Source organism: Vipera ursinii (assembly GCF_947247035.1).
Source record: "Vipera ursinii genome assembly, chromosome: 2".
NCBI classification, from domain to species: domain Eukaryota; kingdom Metazoa; phylum Chordata; class Lepidosauria; order Squamata; family Viperidae; genus Vipera; species Vipera ursinii.
The window spans coordinates 119,992,057-120,019,032 of NC_139513.1; the positions used below are offsets into that span (position 1 = coordinate 119,992,057).

The following is a 26,976-nucleotide window of genomic DNA, read 5'->3' on the forward strand; positions in this document are numbered from 1 at the left end:
TCCACACAAAAATCTGCTGCAACAAATATGTCATTCCCTAGACTGGTAGCAGCACCTTATAAGAATCAAACTGTTGCAAGTCTCATGCATGAGCTTTTTGCAGTATTCAGATGCTGATTAGCAGTGGCCACACCTTACCTGAATTTGATTCTTGGTTGGCACCTGGGTCCTCTGATTTTTCTTTTGTTCTACGATATTTTGAAGAGGAATTTACTTTCTTCAGTGGAATTGTTTCAATTCCTATATACAAGAAGAGGTTCAGGCATTGATCAATGTTTTGTTCTAACATCGGTCTAAGCAAAATCTGCAAGAAGCCAGACTTTCAGAGGCTGCAAGGGACTTAGAGACTGATACAGCTAAACTTTACTGTACAGGTAGTCCTCAACGTACGACCACAATGAAGCCCAACATTTCTGTTGCCAAGTGAGGCATTTGTTAAGTGAATTTGGCCCCATATTATGGCCTTTCTTGCCACCGTTGTTAAATACATCATTACAGTTGTTAAGTTAGTAACACAGTTGTTAAGTGAACCTGGCTTCTCCATTGACTTTGCTTGTCAGAAAGTTGTAAAAGGGGATCTCATGACCCTGGGACATTGCAGCGGTCATAAATATGAACCGGTTGCCAAGCGTCTGCATTTTGATCATGTGACCATGGGGATGCTGCAATGGTCATAAGTGTGAAAAATGGTCACAGGTCATTTTTCCCAGTGCCATTGTAACTTCAAATGGTCAGTAAATGAACTGTTGTAACACTACCTGTACACAGGGGGAAAGAACTGCATGGAGACATAGATGCCACTACAACAAAGGACGACTTTAGCAAATCAAAATTTTGATTATTCTAAACCATGTAAAATATATTAGGAAATATGACTGGAAAATATTTTTTCTCTCCTAAAATCCTAATAGTCAGACAATGGAGGCACAATGCTGGCTTGTCATTCACAGTCCTCATCCTGTTCCTGTTATCAATATTAATTTCTATTTGGAGAACTGAAAAGTCTAATTATATCCCAAGAATTCATTCTTATTCTTACAAAACACACTTTACTTGGAAGTAAGTATGAGAAGGCTGCAACAAAGATTTTGTGGCATTAGTATAAAAAAATGAAAACATGACATTCTGAGAAGGACACTGGCTTATAACTCACCCATTCTCTGGAAGAACTCGACTTTCTTTTGAAAAGTCCCCTGAGAGAGAGAATCCACTCTAATGTCTACAGGCACATCACCTTCCAAGATGTGGATCTAGGACATATACCAGAAGGTGTGTTACCATTTGGATTGTGTCCTTGATCTATTCTTTAGAGAAATAGCTAAACTGTAGAATTGAAATAAATTTCTAGATCCACTTTTCCCAATCCCAGATGAGTAATAAAAACACTCATGGAAAGCATTTGATCAAAACACATTAGCAACACTGAAGGGAAAAAATAAGATATTGTCTCCTCTAATACTTTCTAGTCCTGACGGAGATTTCATTAAACTTTCTTCGAGGAGTCGATTTTTCCACATTACTACCATTTCATCCTCAGAAGAATCTTAAGCTCCAAGGGAGACGTGGCTGAGCATCTTTCTCTAAGCAAATGGATCCTTTTCGTGGCAATTTTGTCACCTACCAAAAATCAAGCCTATTTTTTACAATTAGAAAATGTGGTGGCCAACCTAAGTCTATGAGCGTAAGTAACAAAATAATCTTCTATTAAGGAAAATCCCTCAGGATATAAAACAAGTCTATGGAGATTCTCGGTCATCCAAGTCATGGTTGTCCCAAAGGTGCTTTTCCAAAAGGCAACTGGACTTTGTTTTTACTTGAAGATGTTTCACTTCTTCATCCAAGAAGCTTCTTGCAAGAACTGGGCATAGCTAGTCTAGTGAAGAGAAGGACCAGGGGTGAAATGATAGCAGTGTTCCAATATTTGAGGGGCTGTCACAGAGATGAGGGGGGACAATCTATTTTCCAAACCACACAAAGGTCACACAAGGAACAATGGATAGAAACTGATCAAGGAGAGATTCAACCTAGAAATAAGGAGAATTTTTCTGACAGTGAGAACAATCAACCAATGGAACAGCTTGCCTTCAAAGGTTGTGGGTGCTTCATCACTGGAAGCTTTCAAGAAGAGACTGGACAGCCACTTCTCAGAAATGGTATAGGGTCTCCTGCTTGAGCTGGGGGAGTTGGGCTAGACAACTTACAAGGTACCTGCCAATTCTGTTATTCTGTATTCTTCAGTTCAGTTCAAAACAATACAAATTAAAAGAAGATTTTATTCTAGCCTTTTCTCAGTTACTTTTATGGTACATTTTATGTATTTGCATATTTTAGTGTACTTATGGTTAGCTCAAAGATTAAATGGTAGAATTTAATGCGGGCTTATTTTTAGAAAATGGATTTTACCTGGTCCCCTGTTGTTTGTAAGATTTGGGGCAAGTCTTTTAAGTTAAGAGCAAATATAATGGCAGAAATCTTGAACTTCATTTTATTTATTTCATTTAAATTTATTAGCCACCTAACTCCAAGGGACTCTGAGCAGCAATCTCTCTCCTTTCTTCTTTTTTCTCTTTAAACCTTGGGAGCTGGGCAGAAATATTTTTTTCCCTTATGAAAGTCTAATCAACATTTTGTCCCATAGCATTTGATCAAGTCAGCAAGCAGAGGGAGATATGAATTATGGACCAAAATACAAAGGGTAATGACAAGATATTTATTCAGTCCATTTGTTTTCTTTTCCAGTTCTACAACGTATGTAATTTTTAACTATATGACTAGTTGAATTATTTAATATAGGCTGATAAATAGCCAGAAATTTAAAGAACTGAATATAGTTAATCCTATAGGGTCAACTGTAGAATTAACACCCTAACTTTCAAATCTACGCTCGGATATAAAACTTTGGCAGACAACTAAGATGAGATGACCTTATCTATGAATTCTGAGTTTCTTGGAATTCAAATACAACAAATATATATCTAGATGATGTCACGTACTACGCTCCATAAAATGAAGTGATAGGATTCTTTCCCTCTCTTCCATCAGGCAGGAATACTATCATGGAGTACAATCCAGAAAAAAAAATTCTATAAGGGATACTCAGTACCGGTGATCGTGGTGGATGTGGAGAAGAAGAATCTTGTATCGGTCTTGAAGATTCAGAAGGCTGTTCCTTTGTTGATACCTTTCCTGTTCTTGAAAGTTCAGGAGACCTTGTGAGAAGTAAAGTTTCCTTTGGGCTTGAAGGTTCAGGTGACTGGCTCTTTGGGGATATTCGTCTTGACCTTGAAGCTTCAGATGATCTCTTCCTTGGTGACACTCGTCTTGATCTTGAAGCTTCGGATGAGCTTTCTGATGATGACGATCGCCTTTGTCTTAAACGTTCAGGTGCCCTCCTCTTTGGTGATGCTCGTCTTGGCCTTGACAATTTAGGTGAACTGTGTGGTGAGGCTTGTCTTTGCCTTGAATATTCATGTGATCTATGTGAAAATAATTGGTCCGAGTGTGAATTCTCAGGAGATCTATACTTCTGTTGCCGCTGCTGATCCTGTTCTGAAATTTTCATGGCTTGAAGTGTCATCTGTTGAGCCTACAAAATCAAATTCATATTTTGTTGCTGCTCATTTACTTTGCGCATTTATATCCACCAACATTCAGATCTCAGATTACTTTTAATCACTAGCTGAACTATGATTGCAACTCTGATGTTTTAAAAATTTCCCTTTTTCTTGTGTCTCTCCATGGGTTTCTTCTCTCTATTTATTATTCTCTAATATCCTGCACCTTGCTCTTAAGCAAAGCTTAACACTAACGCAATGAATACAGTAGTCCTTGACGTAAGGCCACAATTGAGCCCCAAATTTATGTTGTTGTTAAGTGAGTCTGGCTCCATTTTACGACCTTACATGTCACAGTTGTTAAGTGAATCATTGCAGCTGATAAGTTAGTAACCAGTTGTTAAGTGAATCTGGCTTTCCCAGTGACTTTGCTTGTCAGACGGTCACAAAAGAGGACCACATGAACTTGGTACACAGCAACGGTCATAAATATGAAGCAGTTGCCAGGCATCTGGATTTTGATCATGTGACCATGGGGATGCTACAAAGGTCATAACTGAAAAAGTCACATTTTTAGTGCCATTGTAACTTTCAATGGTCACTAAATGAACTGTTGTAAGTCAAGGACTACCTGTAAATATGATACCACTGGTATAGCTTTAATTCAGGAATGCACTCATTTGTATATTTCAATCATGCACAAATTTGGCAAAAAAACCTCAACCCCTCCCATGAAGCACTTTCTCTCTATTGAACTCATTCCTTAGTATTAGATGCTCAATCATAACTTGACCTTTTGATGCCTTACATTGCACAATAAATTATTTCTTCAGATTGTTGTGGGAACTGGCAAAGTAGGCATGACTCACAGCCAAGACCCTTCCCAATTCACAGCCAAGACAATTCATGCAATTCTTGCATACTTTTTCATTCTAACCCTGTCACATACCAGATATAGGGCTTGCTGGTTGATGACAGATTGTTGCTGTGCTGCTGCCTGGTTGGGATCCACTGTTGGCATCATGGGCTGAGTCATCATCATGGCTAAAAGAAAAAGAAAAAAAGAGAGAGAGAGAGAGAGGGAGAGAGAGAGAGAGAGAAGGAGATGGTTACATGGAATCACAATGCAGATGGTCAACATCCTCCTACTGTGTGTCCCCACAAGCTGTTAAATTCATAGCAATTCTTCAGTAAGCTAACCTCTACCTGGATGAAGAATGTATAAAATGTGTATGTTTTCCAAAGTCCATTGGAGTTGGAGGTGGAGGTAATAAATTCAAATAAAAGGTTTAAAAGATGACTGTTTTCCTAGGGGAATTATCACTGCCAGAGGATAAGAATGGAGAAATTAATATTATAGCTGGATGAAAAGCAAGCTGTGCTTCTTCTTATAGTGTTTATAGCAATAGTTAAGCAGAAAGCCACCGAACCAATCCAAACTATGGGACAATGGTAACAACCGTGCAGAAGTGCTACAGGTTGTGTCTGACTTACATTACCAAAGCTCTTGCTGTACCCCTAATGGCAGATTGGCAGAATGGTTCAGGTGTGATGACCAGGTGACCTGACCAGCATGACTTATGACCATAATTCCAGGCTCAGTTATGATCATAAGTCTGCCAGAGGATGTTTATCCATTGACAGACTATCATGGACTATGATAAATGAGAAGCATAGCCCAATTAAAGAAAATTAACACATATGTACATCTAATCTTTATTTATGTTATATTGCAGCCTGGGGATGGATTTAAGCACATCTCAAATTATTAAAAATTATTTGCAAATAAAACCTTATTTTTAAATAGTCACACTCATAATCATGCAATTATAATAAAAGGAACTAGTAGAAAAGAATGGATAGACGGCAATGCTTTAAACACTCACAATGTGATCATTTAATACTGAAAAATCTAAAATTGTTAGGATTATTGTGGGCTTCTGCCAGGGACTGGTTGTTTTTTTTCTCCGCTGGGTTTCATCCCATCTGTGCCCTCAAGTCATTGTGTTCTTGTTACCTGGCATTCCCGGCATGGTGGCTGGCATCATTCCTCCCATAACTGGCATAGATGGAAACGCTGGCATGGTCATCATTCCAGGGTAACCTGATGGATGGAGAGAAGAGAGTCTGGCTTGTTCCCGTGAAACTAACGACCAATTCTTGCTCCCTATTTTGGGTTGCACAAACCTGGACGACTGCTAGATTTCAATAATAGGCTATCCTTGCGTTTGTCTGGAGTTTTGCAGCCCAGATCTGACGGCCCTAAATAAAATTCACTTGAGGTTCTGTTCATATCCGTGATAGGGAAAATCCTCCTGTTTTCAATTAAGAGTGCATTTTAAATACTGTACTAAGGGGCATGCAATACAGGTAATCCTCGATTTATGACCACAATTGAGCCCAAAATTTCTTTTGCTAAATGAAGCATTTGTTAAATCAATTTTGCTCCACTTTATGACCTTCCCTGCCAAGATGTTAAGTGAATGATTGTTGAGTTAGTAACAGGGTTGTTAAGTGAATCTGACTTCCCCACTGACTTTACTTGTCAGAAGGTCACAAAATGGGGATTGCATGTTTCCAGGACACGGCAACCGTCATAAATACAAGTAAGTTGCCAACCACCTGAATTTTGATCAGGTGATCATGGGGGCTGCCATAACAGTCATAAGTGTGAAAAACAATCACAAGTGACTTTTTTCAGTGCCGTTGTAACTTTAAATGAACTGCTGTAAGTTGAGGAATACCTGGAGAGATACAACAGTGGGATTTCATCCCCCATTATATCGTGCAACGTGATATGAGTCAAAGAGACTGCTGACTCACTGAATAAAGACAGTGTGGAAAACAGCAACAAAGGAATTGTATATTTCTCAATATGAAGCTCCTATCTAAGCTGTTGGTTGTAGAAGATGCTTGTTTAATCAAATTTCAAGGCTGTCCAACTCTTTGACAACTCTGGGAGGCTTACAGATAAAAGAAAAACAATACATACCAAAAGAGATCCTGGCAGACTTAGAAGACCATAACACCCAGCCACCACAAACTACCCAAACTGAAGGCGGCACCCAAGGCCTGGAAGGCCAAAGCGACTTTTAGTAGTTCCCTAACCATCATTAAGAGTGGGAGTTGCTTTAATCTCGGGGGTGGGGGAGTAGGCACTGTAACAGAGTAAGCACATGTCTTGACTCTCGTAGGATGGCACTGTTAGAGTGATGGGACCTGGAGTGCACCCACACCCTGTCTGATCATACCAGATGAACAGAAACAACTGGAGAAAAGGGGCCCCTCAGAAAACTAGCCCTTATGCCACAAAAGACTTTAAGGGTGACAAGCAGCACCTTGAATTGCACCTGGAAGCCAAACAGGAACCAGTGCAGCTTGCAAAGCAATGGTGGTGGTGGGGTGTCATGTGAGTCTCACACAACGTCTCTCATCATGGCTCATGAGGCTGCATTTTGGATCAGCTGTAGCTTCTGGATGGTCTTTAAGGGAAGCCCTTATTATTCATTGTATTTTATAATACTGACATATTGTTAGTTATGTTATTGTTATGTATGTTTACCTCTGTTTTACCTTTGTAAAGGATACATGCAGTTGTAAATGCATTTGATAATATGAGCATTGTAACGTTTTTAGTGTTTCCCCCTATAAAGGAATTACCGCATCTGAAGCATACAGAATTCTATACAACAGTTTTTAGAGATTTTTCATGTTGTCCTTGTACAGTGGTTGGGGGGAACCCACCCCACACACACACCTTTAAAAAAAAACCTCCCTAGTTGCAGGGAGAAATATTTAGGCCAATAATCGTCATCCCGGCAGGGTGAATAAGTAGTCTTGGTTCCAGAATTGCTAAAAAAAGAGAACATCCGCAGAAGCCACCACCTATCCTACCTCCTCCTCATGTTCTAACTCGCACCTGAATAGACTCCCTGGTTCATAGGTCCAATTTTCCCACCTCCTTTCATACGACCAGTCAGGTTTGCCTCACTTTCCATATCCTGCAGGGGAAAAAAACAAACCCAACATTTAGTTTCAACCCTAGGTACTCCTGGAGATCATGTCTCTAAACGTGTGGCGAAGAGGCAGTGATCACAACCAACACCACATTTCTGTTCTCAGTGCCCTCTGGTATCAGAAAATGGTGCATGAGGAAGAGCAGAAAACTTAAAAAAAAATTAAGACTTACTGACATATGAGGTCTGGAGCCAGCATATAACAGGGGTTTAAAGAGACCATCCACATAGTGATCCAATTCTCTAGAGGGAGTTGGACTATCCATGATGTCTAATTCGGGAGCGGGAGGAGGAGGGGGGGATAAAATCCTTGTTAATCAAAGAAATACAACTCCTGTCACTCTCGTTTACCATCCCTTGCTCGTTTTCTTGACCTATCCTCAATGCATTGGTTGAGTATCTCTCCCTCCCCTCCCAGATCCAAATACGGGGAGCTTTAATGGCTTCAAGGGTGCAAAGGTCAAATAGTCGCCGGCATTCTCAGATGCCTTTGAACTCCTGACCTGAGACGGAAACTCACCTGGATGGACTGCCTTGTCAAACATGGGAGGCAGGGCAGGTGGGGGGAAAGAAGGGGCCTTAAAGGTTGGTGCAGGAGGGATATCCAAGGACATCCTATCAAAAAAGAAATAGAGTGTGGTCTCAAAAGCAGCAATTTCTGGGGATACAAAAGAGAGGTTGTTGAGTACAGGAGGTAATGAGGCAGTCACTTACCTATTTGGAGAGTTATTTTGAGAGTAGCTCACATCCCTTTCAGGGATAATAGGATAATGAGAGGAGGACTGAGAAGGGCAATTTACTTCCTCCATTTCACCAATGAGATCCAAGACAAAGTCACAGCCTGCTAAGTCCTGCCACTTGTTGCCTGTTAACATCGATACGGACCATCCACGAGGGAATGCATCCAGACCCCTGAGATCAACAAAGAGAGGAGACATAGTGTCACAGGAGGTAGCAGAGGATGCTAAGAAGCAGTGAAAAGGACCAGGAAGATGGTATGATGTGGGAACAGGGAGGGAAAAAATCATACGTTCCTCCTCCAGTTTCTGCACTATTTCTTATGTGCTGGTTAACATCTCACATAAACCATATGCATAAGAATATCATAAAATGCCCTAGAAAAGCTAACAGATTTCGGGCCTCCTTTGAGGCATCATAGGTCTATGCAACTGAGATAGAGTTGGGCTTTATGGTCCTGCAAATTAATGAATAAGGCAAAAGAATATCAAATCTCTCGCTACAGAAAAGTCACCACTGAATAACTAATATGGGCCACTGAATTCAGAGGACTGTTTCAAGAGTAAATGAAACAAACATTATCATTTTCCTTCAAAATTCTGCTTTTCCTAAGCCGCTGAACTCTCTTGCAATGGCTTAAAAGTAATAAAGGTTAGTTCTGTAGACCATTTGGATGAGGAACAGGAGATCTCTGTTGGAGACCAGAAATTCTATCAAAGAATATAGTCTTTAGCTTTGGTGGATATGTAAAAACAACTAACTGGTTTGTTTGTTTTTTTAAAAAAGAGGCAAATCCCAATTTATCTTGCCTTTAGATTACCTTGAGTTCAGGATCCAGCCTGCATATTGCTCTCCTGTGGTCCAAGATTCTACTTCTGCTGAAATCCTCTCCTCTAAACCAAAGAAAAAGAGAGTTTAAAAACCATGAATATAACCTTTAAGAAAATCTTGCTCTACTGTAGAGTGTGTACCCTCTAGTCATATTTCTTTCCTATTCTCCCCACCCTCCGAAAACACATTGTTTTGCATATATGTTGAATTCTGCAAGGTTCGATTTTTCTGGACACTCTCTTGTAAGTACTCAGGATGCCATCCTGATAACTGAAACGACTGCCAAAAGTGAATGGGCATGCCAGGTTGCAGTGTGAGCAGCTCACTGTAGGGACAATGCGAGATTGAGAACTTAATGTTATGTATTTCTTCAGAAATATCGTAAGCTCTACTTAGAAGCCTCCATACCACCATGTTTTTATTCCCCAAATCCTCAATTTTAAAAGATACAGCAGGCCAAGGTCTGTTCTCAGCCCCTGGGTTTCTGGTTTTGCTCTCATGCTAGCATTGCACTATAAATTGCAGTGGGACAGCAAAACCCTGTCTCTCTGTAGACCCAAAGGAAAATAATGGAACATTTTGTAGGAGGGTTTGTTGTCCCAGCAGTCTTGCTGATCAGACTAGAATCTTTGGAACAGAGAGATTCACTACGTTCCACGAACAGTGTCAGAGTCCACTTGTTTACTCCCGTAAACATAAAGTGAGACAAGAAACAACGGATGGCAACTAATCAAGGAAAGAACCAGTCTGGATTTAAGGAGAATCTTCCTAACAGTGAGGACAATTAACCAGTGGAACAGCTTCAGCCTTCAGAAGTTGTGGGTGCTCCATCATTAAGAAGAGACTGGACAGCCACTTGTCTGGAATGGTATAAGGCAGGGGAAGGCAACCTCGGCTCTTTTATGACTCATGGACTTCAACTCCCAGAATTCCTGAGTCAGCTGACTCAGGAATTCTGGGAGTTGAAGTCCATGAGTCATAAAAGAGCCGAGGTTGCCTACCCCTGGTATAGGGTCTCCTGCTTGGACTAGATGACCTCCAAGGTCCCTTTCAGCTCTATTCTGATTGACTGACTGAGTGCTGAATAAGAAAGCGATGATTACCTTTATAAGTGCAGACCTCCAGGACCATCTTGCCTTTCCTCTGATTGGCAGTCCACTCCAGGTGGGTGGGAGGGAAACTCCGGGACAGCTCCAAGCAACTCTCTGTTTGCTTCATTGAGGTCAAGAGTTTGCGCTGGCACATTCCATTGTAACCCTCCAGACCATGATCTGACACAAACCTACATCCCGGAAAGTGAAGAGCCTTTAGCAACTACTACTCTTATTTCAATGCTTGTTCTGTACCAGCCTGCTACCGGCCCTGCAGCAAAAGCAGGGACAACCCCTTTACAAACGGCAAGAGGCTGCCAAATTTATTAACATAAAACAGAGCAAGACAAGACACCAACCATGAAACAGGAGCTATGAAACAGGAACTATCCAAGCGGTTGCCTTCAGCAAACCAGCCCTCCCACACATTCCCCTTAAATACAGTTCAGGGCGTGGCCTCTCTCTGCCTCCTTCCAAGGAGCCCCATTGCCTTCCTCTGTTTACTCCTGATTGACTGCCTCCTGCGTCGGGCGTCCTTGAACAGGGCCAGCTGTGGGTCATCTTCATCCACGCTGTCAGGCTCACACAGCTGGGTCTCCGTCGTGACCAGGTGGGAGGGGCCTGGCTGAGGGCTCTGCGGAGCCTCAAAGCCATCATCAGCAAGCTCTTCAACACCCCCCTCCTCCTCCTCTGAGTCGTCCGACCCAACTGCCGAACCCACAGGCTGACCCTGAATCACAACAATGCTGCCCGAAACCCAGGGAGGAAAAAGGCCCACTTCTTACTTCAGCAGAGGCTTCTCCAGAGTCGGTGAAGGTGTGAAGGCACTCAGGAGGGTAGCCATCAATACCCAGCCTTGTTGGCATTGCTCCAGATCTGGGTTTTTCCACAGCTGGGTGGCCACTTGGCTCAGCAGCTCATTGCGTAACGGGAGGCTGGCCAGTCCCTGGCTTGCTATGTAGTTTCCTAGAAGCTGTTCATGGACGCCCTGCAAATCCCCATCACTGATGAATCGCAAAATCTGCAGCAAGAGGAGGGGATGTACAATTAAAAAAAAACAAGGGGCGTCAGATATGGATAGAAAAAATCAGGATAATCTCATCTTTGACCCCTTGCAAGACATCAGGGCTAGGTTATCCCCTGGGCACAAGGGTCTGGGACTTCCAAAATTCAAAGAAAGTGATAGCACACATTCCCCATCTATTTTATAGAGGTTATGATTACGCTGTGGAACCTACACGTTGGACAGAATGCAAGCACAGAATCAATTTATAGTTCTACTTTGGCAGGCTATAATTCTGAAAATGTCCAGAAATGTCAGTCTTTCCTGAAAATATAATTCCCCCTCTCCATCACGAAATCTAAACTGGAGATGCCAGGAACTGAACCTGAGATGATCTACATACTAAAATGTGAGTTCTGCCAGTGAGCTATGACTTCTGGAGATTATTTTCTCTTTCTATCCATGCTAGTGAAGTAGGTTTATTTTTCTTATTGCAGCTGACTAAGAAATACAGTAGGAGGTAAAGAGATACATTAATTGCTAGGAATTTAGGATCAGAGTGCTGTTCCCATTCTTTCTTCCCTCTTCCTATCCTCAAAGTACTACCTGTAATATCTCTAGGCACAAGCAACAGTAAAAGGTGGTTTTCCTTCTTTTCATAAAAAAAAATCCAATTAAAAGTTTTAAAAGAAAATTAGTATAATTAACAATGAGTAGAAACACGTTTTCTTCTCCCAAGATCATAAAACGATGACATATGTAGCCATATAACATAAACACATAATAATGTATTAACTGCATTGTTCCTGAACATCCTTATCTTATCTCTGCCTCTTTGATTGACATCACACCCAAGTAATGAAACACTTTCTGTACTAGCCCAGTAGATAAGAACAGAAACCTGAGGGCAGATAAGGACTACCTAATATGTTTTTAAAGGCCATATAAAGCACATACCATAGTATCTCGAGACTGAAGGATGCCAATGAAGATGAAAGTTTCTGGACAGGGTCGTTTATCAAATTTCTAATGATGATAGTTTCTCAATCATAGGTTGTTTGAGCCTTTAGGCACAGTTCTAAACATAATTTAGATATCAGATCACAAGTAATCCTGTGGTCTCTGTACAAAAAAAGATTCTACATAACAGGGAGGAAATTGTGAAAACAGACGAGAGGCAAGACTTTGTCGGGAATACCCAAAGAAGCTGCATAGGGCAGAAGAAACTGGATTATTATTTTTTTATTTCTCTCCCTGCTCCTACTGTCCCATTCTTTTCACCAATGACTCCATGCTGCACTGAGCAGTAGGAAGAAGGGAGGATTGGCGAACAGCCATGTGTATCTGAGAAGATGTCTGACTAAAGAAGATGGGGCTCAGATACTTGTACAGGGCCCAGTTTAGGCACAAACAAACTTCTTTCTTGTTATTCTTAATTGCTGAAAACTTTTTTTTTCTAAATTCCACTATAAGCCATTGAATTACAAATCTTAACGTCTAGAAGATTTTGGGCCTGATCTGGTCATCCAGAATTTCCTTTCTCGGAAGCTACTTAAAATAGGAATAGCCAACACCCCAGAAGACAGGCTTAAGATACAGGAGGATCTGGACAGACTTGAACACTGGGCGCTATCTAACAACATGAAATTCAATGGTGAAAAAAGTAAGGTTCTACATTTAGGCATGAAAAACCAAATGTACAGGTATAGTATAGGGGATACCCGGCTCACAAGTAGTAAGTGTGAGAGGGATCTCGGAGTCCTAGTGGACAATCACTTAAATATGAGCCAGCAGTGTGCTGCAGCTGCCAAAAAAGCCAACACAGTGCTAGGCTGCATTAACAGAGGGATAGAATCAAGATCATGTGAAGTATTAATACCACTTTGCAATGTCTTGGTAAGGCCACACTTGGAATACTGCATCTAGTTTTGGTCACCACGATGTAAAAAAGATGTTGAGACTCTAGAAAGAGTACAGAGAAGATGATTAGGGGACTGGAGGCTAAAACATATAAGGAACGGTTGCTGGAATTGTTTATGTCTAGTTTAACAAGAGAAGGATGAGGGTGGACATGATAGCAGTGTTCCAATATCTCAGGGGCTGCCACAAAGAGGAGGGAGTCAAGCTATTTTCCAAAGCACCTGAAGGCAGGAGAAGAAGCAACGGATGAAAACTAATGAAGGAGAGAAGCAACCTAGAACTAAGGAGAAACTTCCTGACAGTTGGAACAATTAACCAGTGGAACAACCTTCCTCCAGAAGCGGTGAATGCTCCAACACTGGGAGTTTTTAAGAAGAGACTGGACAGCCATTTGTCCGAGGTGGTATAGGGTTTCCTGCCTGAGCAGGGGGTTGGACTAGATGACCTCCAAGGTCCCTTCCAACATCATCATCATCATCATCATCATCATCATCATCATATTATTATTATTATTATTATTATTATTATTATTATTATTATTATTATTATTATTATTATTATTATTATCCTTCTGTTACATGAACAGGAGTAAAAGCCTGGAAAGGCCTTGAGGTTCCTGGAAGCTCCCTCTAACCTAAAATAGTCCCTCTAACCTCAAGAGTCTTTGTAAGTTTAGTTTGTTAAATCTGTGCCTTCATGCACAAACCATGCACTGATTTAAACTGAATTTGATTTGATTTTTTTGATCAAGCCAGGGAAGTAGTTTTTCCCATGGGTCAGTTAGATGGGCAAAGACAATAGCATGACTATTATACAGCTTGAAAGAAGGGGATGAAGAAGGGATGAAGATTTATCCATTGAGGTAAAGCATGGAGTCCCATATATGTAAGGATTGGGTACCATATTTACTTCCAAAATATATTATTTTTTAAAACTGACAGTTTATCCCAGCTCATGCAGTTGGGGGTAGAGAGTTCTTTTGGATATATATTGCAAAAGTTTAAAAAGCTAGACACGCTGGTCCATGAAAATGTAACTTAAGTTGCTAGTCTGAATAATATTTTTAAAGGGAATAGCCAAATGCTATAAGGTGAGAAACTACAAAAAGCAAAGGATGGGGAAAGAAATGAATAGCAGACGTCTGCACCATTAGATTTGCACTTTGCACTTTCTTTGAAAATAAAGATTGCAGATTACAAGAACAGCCCCCATCAGTCGTTAAATTACACCTATCATCATGGGCGAAAAATAAAATAAAAAGTTTAAATTCTCATTTTTGAAAACATGAAAAGAGACATAACTCTGTTGTTTTTTTCTTGCTCTGAGCACAAACTTTGCACAAAATCCTGCAGTTGCAAATGATTGGGTTCTCACGGTGCCTTGGACCAGAAATAAACCAAGAATTTCAATTGTTTGTGTTGTGCAGACAAAAATAAAAGAGGGTCAGCTGTGTAAATCATGCGAACACAGTTTAAACTTTTTGATTAAGAAGAATGCAAAGTCAAGGGCAGGGATAGGCAACCTTGGCTCTTTTATGACTTGTGGACTTCTGGGAGTTGAAGTCCACGAGTCATAAAAGAGCCAAGGTTGCCCATCCCTGGTCAAGGTGAAAGAGGACAGCTAGTGGAGAAAATGAGAATGACATTCCACCATGAATCACCGTCATCTCTCAAGACCTGTTTACATTTCTGGGGGAGGGGGGGAAACATTGCCTATTTCTAGCTAGATCTGCCGGTTCAGCTGCTGCTTTGTTTCTTCTTACCAGCTTGTTGAGCTGTAGAGCTTGTTGCCTGTACTCAGTCTGGAGTTGGGTCAAAGGCTCTTTCAGGGGCTGTCCAAGGGCTGGAAAACTCACAACCTACAAAGGACCAAAGATAGACAGGTGGAGGGAGTGTGGCACTACCAGCATTTAGGTCATTAAAAAAAATGTCACGTGCGTCCATTCGATGTATGTATTTATTTGTAGCCCGCCTTTATTATCTTTACAAATAATCATATCCCACGCACTTTCCTATTCCTATTTTCCCCACAACAACAACAACCACCCTGTGAGGTGGGTTGAGCTAAGAGAGAGTGACTGGCCCAAAGTCACCCAGTTGTCTTTCATGGCTAAGGCTAAGGGAGTTGAACTCACGGTCTCCTGCTTTCTAGCCTGGCGTCATAACCATTAGACCAAATCGGTATTTTTAGCACTAGCATTTGTTGGCAAATGGGCAAGCATGAGCTTAAAGGACCTTTTACATATATGTAACGACAGCCACAGCCAAGGGAAAGGGAAGGCGTTTAGACACCCGGTAGGCTGGAAGATGAGATGACAATGCTGCAGCCCACCTCGCTCACATGACCCGCTTTGTCCATCCAACAGACAAGAAAGGATCCTAAGGATAGTTCTGGTCATAAGGAAATCGGGGGAACCCGTTTACTGACTGTGCAGTCTTACCTGGAAGTGATTTTTGACAAATGTAGAGAAGGGAAAGTTGTTTATATCAGGAGGGAGAGAGAAGGTAGCCTTGGCTTTGACTTCTGGAAGGGACACCTCAGTGACTTGGTTATCCTGAGCGCGATTATGATCTAAAAAAAGATGGAAAAGGGACAAGTTAAAAGTTCTTCCTCCTGTGACAAGAAGTGAAAAGTTATTTTCAGTGCAGGGGTATGCCCGAGTATTTTCCCTGGCAACAATGCAATATAAATCTCCCATAAACTGCTATGCAGGTTCTGAGGTTTTGCTTGATTAAAAAAAAATACAGGAAACCGGAAGTTGCCTTCAAGCATTATGTTTTTATTCAGCTGAACAAAGACGGGCTACTCTAAAAAAGAAAAAAAGCCCCAAATATCAGAAGCGCCTTATTTTTATACCTTCTTTGATTACATAAGCAATTCGCCCAGCAAAGCTGACACACATAAGATAAAAGACTTCGCCCTTTAAGGCTGGCACACTGTAGATAAGAAGGAAGAAAGCGGAAGTAGCTAAAAATTTCCCTTTTGGGTGTTCCCCCAAGACACCATATGTTCCCTTTTGGGTGGGTTAGGATATTGGGTGTTTCCTTTGCTGTCCTTTTATGACCTTGCATTCATGGTTCTGCAAGTGGCCATCTGCACCTATTCACAATTGATACTGTCCCCTAAGTCTGGGTCAACAAAACTTTGCTGCCGTGACCAATGCTTACATGTATGAACATAACATGTTGCAGTCAACAGGCTCCAGGAATAAGCAGACTGGCCATCTCAACCTAGTGGGGGGGGACTTCTTCACATGTATGGACTTCAATTCCCAGAATTCATTAGCACCATTGCAATTGCAGAGAATTTAGGGAATGGAAGTCCACCAACATAAAGGAGACTGATAAGGATGTGCAGAGTACCTCTTGAGCTAACAAGAGGTTGCACAGAAAAAGAGGATACTGAGAGTAGTCAAGTTTACGCATCAACCACACAGATACACTGAGGTGTGTAAAAAAAGTTTTACTTGTGGAATAATACAATAGCACAGTCCAAGAAAAAATCAGTCCAGGTCATACATGAGTAAAGAGATGATAGCAAGGATTATCAAATACAGAGTCTTCTTACCAGTCCGTAAGTCAAAACACAGTTCTTCAGGTTTAGCAAACAGTAGCAAACCCACAAACCACAATAATCAGCAAGTAACAGCAAACGTAACAGAGAGAATAACAGAGAGAAAGAAGCTATGTCTCTAGCTCCCTCTTATGGCCGTTGGAAAAACAGTGTTGGCCAATCATCACACATTTAAAGTGATACAATACAGTTTCTATTACAACAATACAGTCATAGTTTATATATATTGCCAACCCATCCAGTTAGGCCATAGTCATCTACCTAACACAGATCAAGCTGAGAAAGGTTGTATTACACAGTGATGTTTCCAAATTCCTTTTGGTTGTCAAAATGTTATCTGGCTGAGCTAGAATTCTTATTAGCTTTGTCCTGTTCATTCTTGCAGGGTTACCATTTTGCTTAACAGTGTCACATGCTTATAGATGCTAATTATTTCAGAGGATTTTTTTTTCCAGCCAAGGAACTTTGCTCACTGACTTTGCCCACAAAATTATTTTTCCCCAATCCAACAGTAACTGAAGTCCAAATTAAATGGGCTTTATAGATGACTGCTACAAAATATGAAGAGGCTGCTCACGCACTCAATGATATTTTTGTGAACAAGGTTTCCATGTAATTGCATAAAATCCTTGGCTTACAACCATTTGTTTAATGAGCATTCAACACCATTCATTACACCTTTACTTATGACCGGACATTGTACTTATGACTGTTAACATTTTACATGGTCATGTGATCAAAATATGTGCATTTGGCATATATTTATGATAGTTGCAGCATCTAAGGGTCATGTGATCACTACAGGCAACCTTTCCAGACGATTTCAAACAAGCCAAATTAATGAGGGTAAACTGGATTCACTTAACAACCGTGTTATTCACTTACTACAGGGGTCTTCAAACTTGGCAACTTTAAGACTTGTGGATTTCAACTCCCAGAATTCCTCAGCCAGCCCTTGCTGGCTGAGGAATTCTGGGACTTGAAGTCCACAAATCTTAAAGTTGCCAAGTTTGAAGACCCCTGACTTAGCAACTGCATTGATTCACTTAACAAATGTGACAAAAAGGGTTATAAAATCAGGGGTGATTCACTTTACAATTGCCTTGCTTGGAGAGGGAAATTCTGGCCACAGTTGTGATCATAAGCTGAGGACTATCTACTGTGATTTTTACTATTTCATTGCAACTTATGAGTTCAGGAACAACTGCAGTGTATATGATGAATAATATTTCAGTTCCCTAGAGAGAAAGATATGTCCTGTAATGTTGGCTGTTTCCTGCTGTGGCTTTCTTCAAGAAATTGCTCTTGTTTATCCATTTCTGTTTATGGATCTGCAAATGTTTACCATTTAAAACTCAGAAAACAACAAATTGTTGCCCAATGGGAGGGGCATAGGAAATGTTGGTTTTGGCTGGCCATCTGCCTCTGTTTTTACTCTTCTCTCACATGTCCATTTTGCAGTGGGAGAGAGACAACTAGCCAAAATCTAGGACAACAATAAAACTATTCCTGAGAGCAATAGGAAGAAAGGAAGAAGATGCTACAGCTCTTTGGCTTCAAGGAGCAAGGAGACAGGATGAGGCAAGAGCGCCCCCCAGTGGAAAATCACCATCATGTATCTCCAAGGGGGATACTGAAAAACTGCCTTCGGACTTTACTCCCTCTGGCCTCTGGAGCATAAACAGAGGTGAGGTAATTGATTGCCATTTCCTCATAATTTTTGTGAAATAAATTGATCTATAAAAGGCGTATAGATATTCTTCTTTCCCCCTTTAATGCTTCCTAGGGCTTAATAATGATTTACAATAGTATTTGTGAGAAGTGCCAAAGAAGATTATTGTATCCAGGAATTATCCCTAGAGAACAATGCTTGAGATATTATCTGCAAAAGGTCTGATGCTCCATAGATCCTTTTCCCCAGTTCAGAATCAGTGTGTGGACTGGAGGCAATATTTTGTATAGGATAGCATTATATTTCAAAGGTGTGCCTATTCATGCACACCATCCAACATAAGAATGAAAAACCAGATGCCCCAACTGTGACTGTCTTTGCATGACTTATGTGCATATACATGTCTTGATATGTTTAAGCTTAAGAAGAGCAAGCAGTATTCCAGGTGTGATTTCAACATTAGAAATGAAGTATTAGAGACTTCTTTTGAAAAAGTTAACATTTCTTTTAAGTCAAGTTTATCCCCCAGAGACTGACTGATTGACTGACTGACTTACTTACTTACTTATGATTTGTTTGCTACCTATCTTGTTGCAAGGCACCTCCAGGCAGCTTACAATTTTGGCAGCAGTTTGTTATTATCTGGTTCCAGGATGTTTTTCAACGTCCCAGTCTAGCCTATAGTCTTGGAATTCTCCCATGGTCATGCCATCTAAATATTAACAAAGTCCCACTATTCTTAGTTCCCAAGCTTAAACAAGGTGTCCAAGTGCTGAGACATGAAGACATATTAAGTATTTGCTAAAAAGCTGGTTTTAGTCTGTGCAATTTGAATGTAGAACAAACACTTTAAAAAGAATAGATGTTGCATTAAACAAGCCATCACTGTATACATGTTGGTTAGGTGTCATTTAGTCAGGCTTGATTTTGGTGACTTTAGGGACAAATGCTCACCACTCTAACCTGCCACTAGAAATAATTCATAGTCCCAATAAAGGAGAGTATTTGTAGCTCAGGGTTGAAATGAAGGGTCCTTGGTGCTCTCTGAGCTTGGTTGTTTTCTGGCAGACATTTCATTATCTGATGATGTTACCTAGTTTGGATAATGAAATGTTTGCAAGAAAACAATCAAGCTCAGAGACCACCAAGGACCCCTCAATGCATAGCCCCTCCAAAGGCATTCCGATGATTTGTTTGACATCATATCTGCTCTTCTGTTTCTATCTTCTTTCCAATGCACAATAATTTTTCCTGGTGATATGCTGGCAATACTTCACAAACATCTGTGAGTTTGTGGTTGTTGATCACAAAAGCATCTACTCCTTTTTGGGATCCAAAATGGATTGATTGTTCTCCTTGAAATCCACAGTATACTTAATTATCATCTCCACATTTATAATCCAATGTTTATTTTCTTGCTCTCATCTTTTCTCAGAGTAAAGATTTCATGACCCACATATTATTACCAGAAATATCATTGTTTTAATCATTCCACTGAGATCCTTCATGTCCTTGTCTAAGTTTGTCATTGTCTTCTATAGGATTAAGTTCCTTCTTATTTCTCTAGTTACTAGAGAAATAAGAAGGAACTTAATAAGAAGTTAATAACTTAATAAGTTACTAGTAGGCTCTTCATCTTTATTCTTGAACCAAGAAAACCAAAAGTATCAGTTTAACACCTTCACAATCAATTGTAAATTCACCACTGTATACGGTAGATAGTCCTTAACTAATAGCTGTTAATCACAGTTCAAATTTACCACAGCCTTGGAACAAGTGACTTACAACCTGCACTTGCACTTATCACTGTCACACATCCCCATGGTCATGTGACTGCAATCTGGGCACCTGGCAACCAGTTTTCATTTACAACTGGCCACACATTGAATACACATGTATCTTGGGGATTGTCAAATTAAGTCCAACCTTTAAATACTTTTCTAAATTTAAAATGTACTGTAATATCAGAAATCACATTATCAAATAAAAATAACCTCACTTGGATCTGAAGTACTTAGAAAATATTCAAGCAGTTGGAGAACTGCAGGAAAGTACTGGGGGATCTTTAGCTTTATTTTAAACCTGTTCTTTGGAAGTGAACTGAAAACGTTCCGCAGGTGAAGGACACGGTCTTAATTCAAATGCAAGGCATTCTACTCACCCTGCGCCAAGTGGAGGAGAGCTGCAAGCTCAGCAGGAATTTCGAGCCGTCGGACATCCTAAGGGGAAGAAATAACAACAAAGGCATTTTGTTGGTTTAATTCCTTTCCTCATGTAAAATGCAGTTCATTTGATTAAAAAAAACTAAAACCCTCGCTTTTGTAATAAGCATATATAAATAAATCATAAATCCGATTCATGGGGAAACCATTAACAATTTTTTTTTAAAAAAATCATCAACTATTAGGCAATAGTTTGCTGGCATGATGCATAGAATTGTGTATGTATTCTTAAAGAAAGGAGGAAAAGAGGCACCTGCCTTACGAGATTTATTTTTGTAGGTTGCCAAATGTCCCAGAAAAAGCACCTTGTCAAGCTTCAGTCAATTTAGCTTCTTCTAATAACTGCTTTTTTCCTGGTTACTTACTGAATTTTCCATATATTTTGGATTTATGGCTCATAAAACTTTTTTTTAGCGATTTAAAGTTATTTTTACAATCCTAAGCCACGATGTTGACAGTTGCAACATTCGGCATCATATGAGCTGTTGAGCGAACAGGTTCCTGTAATAATCCAGCCCCACAGATGGTAGACTGCTGATCAGATCAATTGATCACTTCTAAATTGAAGCAGTGTAAGCAGAGGTGGATCTGAGCTGTCTCTACTGCATTATGTGTTACTGATGTTTTTATCTCTATTTCTTTTTTTTTTATTGAAAAGTTTTAAAATACAATTTTCCTTTGAAAAACCCCCCTCCCCCTCTCCCTCCTCCCTCCCCTGCCTCCCACCCCTCTACTTCCCCTCCTCCCCCCCTCCCCCCCCCCGACTTCCCAGAGCAAAATACAAGGTATATATCTAAAAAGCAATCATAAACAATCATATACTAACAATTATAAACTCTAAAATCCATCACTCTCTAGCTTATATAGAGTAAACCAATCCTTAACAATACTAAATATGTATAAAGAACTAAAATAAAAGAAAACTAGCATCATTCCCATCTATGTTCTTCCACAATTCACTATTACCTAGACATATTCTCACTTACACATCACAAGCACCTATCCCTATTAACCTCTCTAGCCAAAATAGGCTATAATAGATAGTTCTTACACAAATTAACCCGCATTAACCCACAAAACTTTCTTCCTCTTCCTCTGTAGTAAATTGTCCATTAATTCCAAATTGAACATTCTGTTACCATACATATCATCCCAAAACTCTTAAAAACACAACTACCACTTGACTATAAGTATATTGTGGAAGTTCCATAGATTTCTACTGGTCTTATTTTTTAATCTTTTTTGAGCGTTTTAAGGCAGCACGCGTCACCCTCTGTTCTCTAGGATCATCCAAAAGAGTTGCAGCTTGATCTCCTCCTGTACCCTTCTCGTCTATCTGTCCATCTTCATCCTCTTGATGTTCTCCTTCTCCAGATCCCTCTGCAGCTTCCAGAAGTGTTGATGGGGTTGCTTTTAAAACATTGTTGTAAAAATCATGCGCTTGCTTCACAGTACCCAAACAGTACCTTTTGCCATCATACATGAAGCTCAACCCAGCTGGGATCTCCCATCTGAACCTTATATCTCTTTGCTTGAGCTCTTGCACAAGAAATATAAAGTCCTTCCTTCTCTTTAAAATCTTTGGAGGAATTTCTTTTAGAACCAAAACTTCTTGACCAGCAATCACAACTTTAGTATCATAGGCAGCTTGTATAACTTCATCTCTAATTTCCCTTTTTACAAAATAAACCACCACATCTCTAGGCAACTTTCTCTGCTTAGCAATCCACGAATTCACACGAAACACTTTGTCCATGCCTTGTTTTATTTCAGATGCTGGATGGTTCAATACCCCCTCAAAAGCCTCAGAAACCAGCTGCTTTAAATCTTCCTTAATATTCTCTTTTAGGCCTCTAATTCTAACAGCAAACTGCATCTGGTAAAATTGAGCCAAACTCTGTTCGCTATCCATTTTGTCTTTTAAATCTTCAATTTCCAATACTTTTGCTTCTAATATAGCATTCTTTTGAGTCAAGTCTTCCACTTGATCATCCAGCACCTCCACACATTTAGCTACTTTATGCACTGAGGACAAAATGTCTACCTTCATCTCTCTAAGTTTCTGCTCCATCCTTTCTTCCATTCTCTGCTCCAATTTCTCCAATTTCTCCTCCATCTGTGCAAATTTAACACCCATTGACTCCAAAATTAACTGGGTATGTTTTTCAAGATCCTTCGATGTCAATACATCAGGAGAATGCAACGCCTGCAGTAATGATTGTTGTTGCACCGGAGAATTTCCAGCACTCCGAAAAGTTCTAGGGGGAGGTTTAGCCGCCATCTTTTACTTACAATTGTGACGCACTTTCACTTTAAGTTTTAAGCATAGTCCATCAAGCTTGAGAGTAAAATAAAATAATCCTCTTCATCTCTCCACCTTTTCCTCTTGTACCGCTCTGCCTGCTCCTTTAAATCATAGTCCTTTCTTCAGGCAGGGATGGTTCGCAGACGCCTGGCTCTGCTCCAGGAAGTTCGGAGCAGAGACGACGGCCAGCTGGGAGCAACCCAGGCTTCGGGGGAGTTCGATCCTTCAGCCGCCCAAGCTCAAAGCTCAGGCGGCCTCGGAGAACTCTACCCCTACCTGGGGCCTCACCCCCTCCTCTTCTCCCGAGGAGGGGGCTTCAATTTCGCCCGAACAGCTGATCGGCGCTGTTTCGGGCGAAAAAACAAACAGCTGAGCCGCGGGCAGCCAGGGGAGGCTGTCTTCGGCGCCGCGCCGCCAGCGGAAGTCCATCTCTATTTCTATCACAGGAAGGATGCAAACAGGAGATAGTGCCTTATAGACCGAAGCACCTGAAGGCAGGACAAGAAGCAATGGATGGAAATTAATTAAGGAGAGAACCAACCTAGAACTAAGGAGAAATTTCCTGACACTTGAATAATTAGTTGGTAGAATGACTTGCTCCAAAAGTTGTGGGTGCTCTAAAACTGGAGGTTTTTAAGAGGAGATTGGACAACCATTTGTCTGGAATGAAACAGGGTTTGCTTCTTGAGCAGGGGTTTGGACTAGAAGGCTTCCAAGACTTCCAACTCCGTTATTCTGTTACCTTCTCTTTGCTCTTGTAAGGAGTGAAAATGACTGTCCAATTAAAGCTTACTTGGGTAGCTCTGCTTAAAGCAGTCTTTATCTTCCTGTTAAATACTAAAGACATTACAAATCCATTCACAAATCAGATCAGGGTACAATGACTAATATGCAACTTAGTACAGAGCATGTTAATTCATACTGTTGGCACCGTAAAGTTGTAAAATACATTCCATTTCCTTGTGGCTACACACGGCTAAGAGAGCCATTTTGGTGTAGTGGTTAAAGCACCAGAATAGAAACCAGGAAATGGTGTGTTCTAGCCCTGCTTTAGGCACAAAGCCAGCTGGATGACCAGATCCTCCCTCTCCGCTCTAGAAAGAAGCCAATGGCAAAATTTTTGCAAGGAAACTGCAGGGACTAGCACAGGCAGTCACCAGAAGTCAAAAAAACGACTCAAAGGCGCACGCGTATACACACACACTGCTAATATTTGCTCAAGGGAAGAATATTTTATTGCATCACGTCAACACAACACTTGCTGGAATGATACAATGATAGTCTGAAATAACTTGCCAGCTCTTAGAACAAGAGTTCTGCTGACATGCTTCTCACTCATCAGCACGTATGTTATTGCATTCTGCAATAATTGCAGGTTTTTTTTCCAATCCCATTTATATCCCGCCCTTCTCCGAAGACTCAGGGCGGCTTACAATCTAAAGCACAAATCAATGTGCTTAGCAATAGCCTTCATTCTATGTATATGCCTGCTTATTAGGGCTTTCGGGGGGGCCCCAGGCGGCATTATTACAAAGTCAGCTTATTGCCCCCAACAATCTGGGTCCTCATTTTGAATGCCAAGGCATTTCCAAGGATAGTGCACTTCAGTAATTCAAGTGCAAGGTGATCAGAGTATGAACTATTGCCAAAGCATCTTACTCCCAAAACAGCTGCATTTGTCAATGTTATGTTACATTAATCTGTGGGCAAGTCATGTCAAGATATCTTATCCAATATAAAATCGATCCACTCAGAAGGTCTGCAATGAAAGGGAACAACCATGGATTAAAGCCTTGGCTCTTTCTATGTGTCTTGATATTTTATACATATACAAAGGAGTGAGGCTTCAATATGTGGTTGTGTCCACCAGTTGGACAAACCCCTTGCACAAGCAGTAAATTACTAAACTGCTCCTACAAGAAAAATTAATGAGGAATAGGATATACTATATACTATAGTATGCCATACTATAACAACATAAACATATATTTGTTTCTATCCTTTGTGTTTTTAAACAATAATCTACAGAGCTTAAGATCAAAATCTGATTATTACAATTATGATAAGAGCATTTAACTGACAGAAAATCTCTTAAAATTCAGATTTTAGTACTTTGGCTAATCTCCAAAGTTACTTAACAGAGAGTGGATAAAGTATTTTGGAAGTGGGCCCTAAACTCAGCCTCACAGTTTGGAAAGTAAAAAAGACAATTTAGAGCCTCCAGTCCACCTCTCCCTGAGGGCATCTACCCATTCTGCCATTTTGCCAGATAGTCTATAGAACATACATGTTCCGGGTCCCTTCCCTTAAATATTGCCATGTAGAGGGACCTAGAAAATGTTTCTTTTCCATGACAGCCTTGGGATACTCCACCCCTAAAGATCTAACAGACCCCCATGCCCTCCTTGCCTTCTAGACACTCTTGAATTGCTGGCTCACCCCTTAAGGCCTGGGATCAGATGAAGTCAGAGCTGGAAGGTAATGGCACTGGCTTCGTTGAAGGAGAGTGGTTGTGGGGCGAGGTTTTTATTTCTGCCCTTGGGTTTTTTGTTTTTTGTTTTGCTTTTATTGTTTTATGATATTTAATTGTATATAATTGTTGTGAGCCACCTTGAACTGTGTTTTTAACGGATGGCCATACAAGTCAAACAAATAATTGTCTTTGCATGCTAAGTACCATCATGCATAGAAATTGGAAATACCAAGAGAGAGAGAGAGAGAGAGAGAGAGAGAGAGAGAGAGAGAGAGAGGGAGGGAGGGAGGGAGGGAGGGAGGGAGGGAGGGAGGGAGGGAGGGAGGGAGGGAGAGAGAGAGAGAGAGAGAGAGAGAGAGAGAGAGAGAGAGAGAGAGAGAGAGAGAGAGAGAGAGAATGTTTGCTCTTCGTGTTTGCTCTTCGGCAGATGATCCAGCAATGCACAATAATAAATGTATGCATGTAGAGTTTTGGGTGTTGTCTGATGACATCCTGTACTTTATGAACTTAACCTACCATTTTCAGGCAACTCCTGCTCCCTTCAGTACTTTTGATCAGTGCCTTGTTTCTCTGCTTTCTGTCTTCAGACCTCTGGAACAAGGAGAGTTAAACAAAAAACAGTATGCATGATCAAGCTAGACTCTTTCAAAAAAAAACCATAACATTATGAAAAAGAGAAATAAACTCTTTGTTTTTTGTAAATTATATAGATTTATATTGCAGCATATACATTTATTCCATTTTCCATAACCTTATTTCCTCTCTTCCCTCACCCTGGCTTGTCTTCCAAATTGCTTTTACTTTCACAATTAGCAATATGTGCACTCTTACTTTAGTACTGTTGTGACAATGCTGTATGTATACATCCACCACCCTTATCCATAGAATTTTAATCCACATACAAATAAATCTTCCTAGCAACATCGGCAATCTTCCTAGCAATGTCGGCTTGTGGCGCCCAGGGGGAGGGCATTCTCAGTGGGTGCGCCAGCCCTCTGGAACTGCTTACCAACTGAAATCCGGATGGCCCCCGACCTCCGCACCTTCCGGCGCGACTTAAAGACTTACCTATTCCAGCAGTCCGGCTTGGCCTGATAGCTCTGATAGCTCTAATTGGGGTCCCAGTTTGTTTTGTTTTGATTATTGTTTTTCAATACTGTTTCATTTTGTTGCCTATCTTACTCTGTACACCGCCCCGAGTCCCTCGGGAGAAGGGCGGTTTATAAAAACAAACAAACAAATAAATAAATAAATACCGTAAACATCTTTATTCATTAAAAGCGAGCACCCAGTTCAAAAAAGAAGTGGATCTCTTCCTCAAAGACTGTTCAGGGGGAAAGTATAACAGGAGTAGGAGCTACCATCAGCTGGATTGTATGCTTCAGTTGACATTTGATGCAGGAGGGGTGAACTTTTGGTCCTATAGATGAATTGTTGAATTCCAGCTCCCAATAGCCCAATAGGGCTAGCATGGCCGTGGGACTGTGGTCCCAAGAATAACTCAGTCCAATATATTCTAATCCTTCTCACTGAAGTAAAGATAGACTGGAACAATACTCTACTTTATGGTAATTTCTG

The 26,976-nt window shown here is 40.7% G+C and overlaps 1 protein-coding gene across 1 annotated transcript in view; it reads right to left on the reverse strand.

Annotated features, from left to right (window-relative positions):
• MYO15B (myosin XVB) overlaps positions 1 to 26,976 on the reverse strand; it is a gene marked incomplete at its 5' end in the record, with an annotated part of 107,524 nt that overhangs the window by 37,586 nt on the left and 42,962 nt on the right. The window contains 16 exons of the mRNA XM_083351115.1: positions 139 to 240; positions 1,154 to 1,250; positions 3,104 to 3,586; positions 4,504 to 4,719; positions 6,975 to 7,036; positions 7,474 to 7,555; positions 7,744 to 7,841; positions 8,091 to 8,185; positions 8,285 to 8,482; positions 9,129 to 9,201; positions 10,243 to 10,421; positions 11,016 to 11,251; positions 14,916 to 15,011; positions 15,594 to 15,724; positions 20,560 to 20,617; positions 25,915 to 25,989. Coding sequence (XP_083207241.1) covers positions 139 to 240; positions 1,154 to 1,250; positions 3,104 to 3,586; positions 4,504 to 4,719; positions 6,975 to 7,036; positions 7,474 to 7,555; positions 7,744 to 7,841; positions 8,091 to 8,185; positions 8,285 to 8,482; positions 9,129 to 9,201; positions 10,243 to 10,421; positions 11,016 to 11,251; positions 14,916 to 15,011; positions 15,594 to 15,724; positions 20,560 to 20,617; positions 25,915 to 25,989 — 2,281 coding nt within the window. The remainder of the gene's footprint in view (positions 1 to 138; positions 241 to 1,153; positions 1,251 to 3,103; positions 3,587 to 4,503; positions 4,720 to 6,974; positions 7,037 to 7,473; positions 7,556 to 7,743; positions 7,842 to 8,090; positions 8,186 to 8,284; positions 8,483 to 9,128; positions 9,202 to 10,242; positions 10,422 to 11,015; positions 11,252 to 14,915; positions 15,012 to 15,593; positions 15,725 to 20,559; positions 20,618 to 25,914; positions 25,990 to 26,976) is intronic.